Source organism: Plecotus auritus (genome assembly GCF_963455305.1).
Source record: "Plecotus auritus genome assembly, chromosome: 9".
In the NCBI taxonomy this organism is placed as follows: domain Eukaryota; kingdom Metazoa; phylum Chordata; class Mammalia; order Chiroptera; family Vespertilionidae; genus Plecotus; species Plecotus auritus.
The window spans coordinates 651,885-659,536 of NC_137783.1; the positions used below are offsets into that span (position 1 = coordinate 651,885).

A 7,652-nucleotide genomic window follows, 5' to 3' on the forward strand; every position below is an offset into this window, starting at 1 on the left:
CAGCCGATCCATGATGCTCTCTCATCACTGATGCTCTTCTCTCTCTCTCTCTCTCTCTCTCTCTCTCTCTCTCTCTCTCTCATCAATATAAAATAATAATTTTCTGGCCAAAACCGGTGTGGCTCAGTGGATAGAGTGTCGGTCTGCACACTGAAAGGTCCCGGGTTCGATTCCGGTCAAGGGCATGTACCTTGGTTGCGGGCACATCCTCAGTGGGAGGTGTGCAGGAGGCAGCTGATTGATGTTTCTCTCTCATCGATGTTTCTAACTCTCTATCCCTCTTCCTTCCTCTCTGTAAAAAATCAATAAAATATATTTTAAAAAATAAAATAAAATAAAATAAAAATGTCTGAAGTTGCCTCCCAAGACAAGTGACCTTGCTAAGAATCCACCCAGCACGGGGGGAAGCAGCCCCCAGCGGTGTTTCCCACTCAGACAAACACACACTGGCACCCCAAAACCAGGTTCCCACATTTTCCTCCCAAGGCTGAGAGCCGAAGCGGCAATGTGCGATGAAGCCACGTGCCGAGGAAAGCGGGTGGTAGGCAGCCCCTTGGCGATGACCCTGGGTCCGTGAACCCAACCAGGCTGCGAACGGGAGGGGCCGCGGGACGCGTTTTACGGAGAATGTGAACGTTAAACAAAACCGCTCCTGTTCAAACACCCGCTCAGCTATTTCGTAACCGGTCATTATCCATGAAGTCCAATGCCGGAAACTCCTCGGATGGGATTGCTCTGCTTATCTGAATGCTCACCCTCCACGGGGTCCGGGAATACTCAGACGCCCTCTGTGGCGGCCTCCTGGGGGCGGGGGGGGGGGGGGGGGGGGGAGGGGGTGGGGGGGCGGCAGGGATTCGGTGCTCTCTCCGGTTCAAAATAAGTGGGCACAGCACACACCACCCCCCGCTGGATCTGGGTCAGAGGGAGCCGGGATCGAAAGCGTGTACAAATACCGGTTTCTCCGTGCCTGCCAGCGTTTTGCTCTAGAAGTCACGTTAAACACAGCTCTTTGTCTGCGAATTGTGAAATACTTTATATACTAATAAAGAATGTGTGCCTCATTGTGTGTTTAACTGCACAAGCCTGCATTCGGCTTAATTGACCAAGAATAAGTCCTTGTTTCCAAGCTGGCGATCAGGTTACAGTTTAAATATTAACACTCGGACGGGGGGCGGGGGGCGGGGGGGCGGGGGGGGTGGGGGGGGAGCCGAGATGCAGATAATGCAAAACAGAAGATTATTTTAAATCAGTCCCTCCTGGTATGCGGATATATTCCTTTTTTTTTCCCCCTTCTCTTTAACTTCCAATTAAATGCGTATGGCTGACGTTACGGCATTTTTGATAGTCGAAGGACGCCAACCGTTCGGGAAGAGTCTGACGGGGGCGGGGGGGGGGGGGGAAGTGCGCAGAGGGGGGCTGGCGTGGATCCCTCACTCCACCTCTCTGCTGCTGAACTGGGGACTAGCTCCCGTGGGTCCAGAACAGCATCAACTCTTAGACGGTTGCCCAAAAAACTGGTTAAACACACACACACACACACACACACACACACACACACACACGCGCGCGCAAATGACGCCCTTCCTGGGTGCTGCTTTCCAGAATCACACTTGGTGGAGGGTGGGAAAGTAATTAAAGGTTTGGGCTGGAAAAGCCCTTTAATTTCAGCTCCTACTGGGCTGGTGTAAACAATGATGACATTAATGTCAACAGTGACTTAATTAACCCGGAGGAGGTGACAAAGTCAGGAAGGACTTGAAAGTAAGAGCTGCCTCCTCCCCCCCCTCCCCCCGGGGTCATCAAGCTTGACTGTCCTTTAAATAATTAGAATATTAATCAACAGAACAGCCCTTGGCAGGGAAGGACCGTCCTCCATCACTGAGTGCATCCCCTCCAGCTGGTGCCCCGGCAGCGAATGACCGATGGACGATATGCATTTTTAATCCGGAACATCAACCACTCAACCCGCCGAGCGACGGCGTCTCAGGTCAGAGGAGGAGGAGGCCCAGCCCTACGGTGGCCGTGTCGGAAAGGGTCCGGGGGACAGGGGCCATGATGCCACGGGTGCGGCAGGAGGAAGCCGGTTCGGGCTGGGGCTCCTGCCTGGAACTCCCGTCACATTCGTCCCTGGACACCGCTTCCTCTGGTCCAGCCCCGCAGCGTTATCGGAACGGACCTTCCCAATGACCAAACCACAAGTCTTCCGAGATAAGGCCTTCCTTGTGCAATAGAAGGTCAAGGGTGACGGTACTGTAGCCACAGCCGCAGCTCCAGCACCAAGGGGGCCGGACGGGCAGTGATGACGCGCACGGGGTCAGTGTCTACACGCACACACACGCACACACGCACGCACACGGACTCGGCATGACACGGCCTGAACGAACGGGAGCTGCCTTAGGCCGCCGGGCTCTCGGTTGTCAAAAACCCTTTTCTCGTCGATCACCGGATTTCCTTCCCAATAACCTGACACCAAAGCAAACTCCTGCCGCGGGAGACCCCGTCTCGGGGCTCCGATCGGCTGCCATCGTGGCGCTAACGGGAGAGCCGGGCACAGGCACCACGGAAAGCAAACGCGGCTGCCTGCAGACGGGAAGGGCCTCGCCCGCGACAGCAACTGTCTTCTCCAAGGTCCCGATACATTGTATCCAACCCTGTGGCCACAGGAGGGAAGGGCCTGCCTGGCTCACAGGATGACAAGGGGGGGGGGGGGCGGGGTTAGATGCCAGGACCTCCATAATGTGCTCATTATGATCCAACCACCTTTTTTCCCCATTGATGTTTTTAGAGGGAATGGAAGGGAGGGAGGGAGGGACAAAGTAGGGGGGGAGGGAGAGGGGAAGGGAGGGGGAGAGGGGGAGAGGGGGAGGGGGAGAGAGAGGGGGGAGGGAGGGGGAGGGAGGAGGGAGGGGGAGAGAGAAGGGGGGAGGGGGGAGGGGGAGGGAGAGGGGAAGGAGAGAGGGAAAGAGAGGGGGAGGGAGGGGGGGAGGGAGAGAGGGGGGGAGGGCGAGGGGGAGGGGGAGGGGGAGGGAGAGGGGGAGGGAGGGGGGAGGGCGAGAGAAAGAGAGAGAATGGTTGCCTCCTACAAGCACAACAACCAGGGCTGGGGACTGAACCCGCAACCCCAAGTACGTGCCCTTGACCGGGAATCGAACCCACAACCCCTTGGTGTCCGGGCCGACGGCACTCTAACCGCTGAGCACACCAACCGGGGCTCTAGCACCTTTGGAAGCAGGTAACCCGAAGGCCTCTGCGGACAATGACCTCACCCGACCTTCACGAGCGGGCCCCGAAGGTCATCTGATCAAACCCTCAGGCGCAGGAAGGGAACCTGAGACCCAGGGGTTCCAGAGCCGCTTCCTGGCGGGATTTACACCTCCCACCAAACCTTCCCTTTTTTTTAACCCCGCGGAACCCTGGACCCAACTTCACGGAAACCGGGAACCCCGAGAACCGCACAGAAGGACATCTGCGACCTAGGACCCCCCCCCCCCCCCCGTTTCAGGGCATTCGCGGACCTTCCCCTGCCCCCCCTCCCCCGTTACCTCCCTCCCCCCGTTACCCCCCTCAGGTTCCAGGTGGGGAAGGCAGAATTTCAACAACAACTCGGTGTTTGGATACAAACTGTTTGTTACACCAGGAAGCACAGGGGGCCTGGGCCCTGCCCAGTGTCTCCCCTCTCCGCCCCCTCCTCCTTCTCCCAGCGAGTACACACACACACACACACACACACACACACACACACACAGACTTCAAACTTTCTTCCATAATTAAATACGATGCAAGGGGTCCTCCAGGACCATTTTACATTTTACGTTGGAATAAACTCCCCATAACGCGGCCCTGAGCGTCTAAATGGAAAAGGACAGTTCCCCCCACTAACCTGGGCGCGCACGGTCGGAAGCCCCGGCTCAGCGGCCTCCGCGTGCGCTGAGCCGCGCACCCCAGGGGACACCGGCAATTAGGGGAAACATCCATTTTAATTATTAGCAAAATTAAAGAGGCACAGGCCTGGCTTTCAGAAACCAGCAGCCTTGCAAGCCCTTTCAAAACACATCCCCGCAGCCCTGGCTGGGTAGAGCATCGTCCCGATACAGGAAGGTTCCGGGTTCAATACCCAGTCTGGGCACATCTAAGAAGCAAGCCATGAAGGCATGAGTAAATGAACAACAAATGGATGTTTTCCTCTCTCTCTCTCTCTCTCTCTCTCTCTCTCTCTCTCCCTCCCAAGTCCATTTTTATTTATTTGTTTTTCAAATATATTTGTATTGATTTCAGCGGGGAAGGGAGAGGGAGAGAGAAACATCCACGAGGAGAGAGAATCATCCATCAGCTGCCTCCTGCACGCCCCACGCTGGGGATGGAGCCCGTACCCCAGGCGTGTGCCCTGACTAGGAATCGAACCCTGACCTCCTGGTTCATAGGTCGATGCTCAACCACGGAGCCACGCCGGCCTGGCTCTAAAATCAATTTTTTTTTTAAAGCATCGCCATTGCAAATGGCATTCATGCTGTTTGTCACAAGGAGGCAGTCCCATGGGTGTCACCGCTACAACCTGGGACACCAACTCTTTTTTTTTTTTTTAATATATTTTTATTGATTTCAGAGAGGAAGGGAGAGGGAGGGAGAGAGAAACATCCATGAGGAGAGAGAATCATGGATCGGCTGCCTCCCGCAGGCCCCCTACTGGGGATCGAGCCCGTAACCCGGCCTGTGCCCTTGACCGGAATCGAACCTGGGACCCTTCAGTCCGCAGGCCGACGCTCTATCCCAGGGGTGGGCAAACTTTTTGACTCGAGGGCCACCATGGGTTCTTAAACTGGACCGGAGGGCCGGAACAAAAGCACGGATGGAGTGTTTGTGTGAACTGATATAAATTCAAAGTAAAGGAGCGGAGGGGAGAGCAAAAGAACCCTCCGCTCTTTCGGCTCCGCGGGCCGGATAGAACAGCCGAACAGGCCGGATCCGGCCCGCGGGCCGTAGTTTGCCCACGGCTGGTCTATCCCCTGAGCCACACCGGCCGGGGCAGGGACACCAACTCTTACCAGGTTCACTTCCCCAGGACTGGAGGCCACAGTCCCCACACCTGTTCACTACGGAGCCTCCTTGCCTCCACGTCAGGAAAGGGCGTGTTCTCACCGGGGGCCACCCGGTGGCCTCCATGTTAGAGAGGGACCTGCCCAATCTCTTCACAACTCGTGCTGGGGTCCCGGGGGTGAGGGGAGCCTCGCTCAGCACTCCCACCTTGGACAGGAACACGGCCCTCCTCCCGCCCTGTCCTATCCTGTCCTGTCCTGGTCCAGCCTCGCACTCAGGGGGCTTCCCCAGAGCTGACCCCGGCCGCCCAGGCCCGCGGCCCCCGGACTGAGCCGGCAGCAGGTGGGCTTCTCCCCCAAACAGGTTCATTAGACGGCGATGAGCTTTATTCTCGGATTTCCACCCCGAAAAAAAACCAGCTCGCGGCGCGATATTCCCTGCCGATGACAGATTTCCACGCTGCACCGAGCAGAGGCGTGGCCGCCGCCGCCAGCGGCCGGGAACGGGGCTCCAACCTGCCCAGCGAACAATCCGCCTCTCCACCTGTGCTCACCCCGGCCTTCCCACACCACGCAGCCCCCGACGCAGCCACCGCAGCCCGGCGGACCTGGAGGTCTCCCGGGCGGGTGCCTCTCTCTCACATCACTCCACTACAGGGACGCGCCTGTACCGCTCTGCCGGCGCGCGGCGGCAGCATTGTGAATTACGGCGGCTGGAAACACCGAACGCGGCGAGCAGAAGCCTGTTTCTGCTCTGAGACAATGAAAATAAAGGGTCAGCATTTCAGATGTGGCAACGTCCACGAACGGCCGTTCTGCACATCGTGAGCGGAGTCTGCCGTGGGTGAGCGTGCCGCTGCCGGGAGCTCGGGGTGGGGCAGGCATCGCAGGCCCCGGCCCGGCTCTCCGGGGCGCAGGGGGAAGGTGAGCGCCAGCCGCCCCCCACCCAGCACAGAGAAACACCCCCTTCCCGCCCCCCCACCTCCCAACCAGAAAACCGCACCTGGGCGCCTGCAGACGCAGCAAGAGCCTTCTCTCCTGACCTCTGACCCGGGGAGAGGAGACCGAGCGGCTCCTCCCTCGCCTGAGGTTCCTTCCCAACCTCTTTTTTAACCTCTCACACCCCTGTGACACCAACTGCACAGAAGGGCGCTGGCAAAATAGGACCCCAAGCGCAGCAGGGGCTCTGAACCAGCCGCGGCCCGAGTGCCACTTCCCTGCACAAACCCCCGTCCCCCCCCACCAAACCGCCCGGGCGCCGGAATGAAAACACTCACCTTCCGGCTCCAGCGTGGTGTCCTGGACTAAACTGGAGGGGCCGGCCAGCGCCAGGGTCGCCATGGTGACGGCCAGCAGGCAGCCGAGGCGGCCCCAGCTGACCAGGGCTGTGGTGCCGGTGCCCCGTCCTCTTCCGCATCCCACGTGGACGGCAGTCCATCTGCACACCTGCCCTGCGCGCATGGGCTGTCGGCGGCGCTCGGCCTGCGGCTCAGGAAACACGGCCGCCGAGGGTCCCGCCGCGCCTGGGCTGCAGCCGCTGCGGGAGAGAGAGGCGAGTCAGTGCGTCCTCCCCGCGCCCCTCCCGGAACCCGGCGGGCTCACGCTCCCACGCGTGTCGGCCTCTCCACGGTTCACGGTGTTTTTCCAGCATCTGCACACGCCTTCCCTCCACGCCTCGGGGTCCCAGGCGTCTCTCCCAGGCAGGTGCACAGCCCCTCGGGGTGGAGTGGGGGGGGCCGGCCTGGGGAAATGCATACTTTTAGGGGACAGAGCCACCGGCCGCTTCTGTGAGGCCAAGTGTCCCCTCTCCTGTCCAGCATCGCCTCCTCGCCCTGGGGAAGGAAGCAGGAGGTCACGTGACCTCCACTTCAAGGGCAACTGGGAAAGCCGGTGAACACGCTCAGGTTGGCATCCCTGGCGCCCCCCCAGGCTCTCCCCGGCCGGGCGGGTGTAAGAAAGCCGAATCCTGCCCGGCCGGCGTGGCTCAGGGGCTGAGCGTGGACCTAGGAACCAGAAGGTCACGGTTTGATTCCCGGTCAGGGCACACGCCCGGGTTGTGGGCTCCATCCCCAGTGCGGGGAAGGGGGTGCAGGAGGCAGCCGGTCCATGATTCTCTCTCATCGTGGATGTTTCTGTCTGTCTCTCTCTCTCTCTCTCCCTCTCCCTTCCTCTCTGACATCAGTAAAAATATTTAAGGGGGAAAAAAGAAAGCTGAGCCCTGGAGGTGGCCGTAGGGACGGATTTCTAGGGAGCTGACGCCAAGTGGGGCGCTCACCCTAGACAGAACCCCGGGAAACTCCCCAAAATTCCCGCCCGTGTGCACGCGTCAGGATTCAGGGTCAAAGGCAGAAGCCGACCGCAGCCGGTCACCCGGCAGCCGCTCACGGAGCAGGAACCGCGATGCAATGTTCTCCAAGCGGCGGATCGAAAGAGTGACGCAGCCGGAATCCCGTCTACCGGGGCCGCGGCCGCCGGGCCTAGCAAATGCCTCCACCACCCGCAGCGGGTGAAACCGGGCCTGTGCCAACGGGGATGCACAGCCCAGGGGTCATGGATGATGACGTCAGTAAACGGTCGTCAGGGCCGTCATGGGGCCGAGGGCGTTCCGTAGGCTAACCC

General features: G+C 59.7%; 1 protein-coding gene across 1 annotated transcript in view; it reads right to left on the reverse strand.

The window, feature by feature from the left end:
• The window catches only part of FGFR2 (fibroblast growth factor receptor 2), a 76,891-nt gene that overhangs the window by 63,356 nt on the left and 5,883 nt on the right, over positions 1–7,652 (reverse strand). The window contains 1 exon segment of the mRNA XM_080687844.1: positions 6,311–6,570. Within this exon segment, the coding sequence (XP_080543970.1) occupies positions 6,311–6,494 (184 nt within the window). The 5' untranslated portion in view covers positions 6,495–6,570.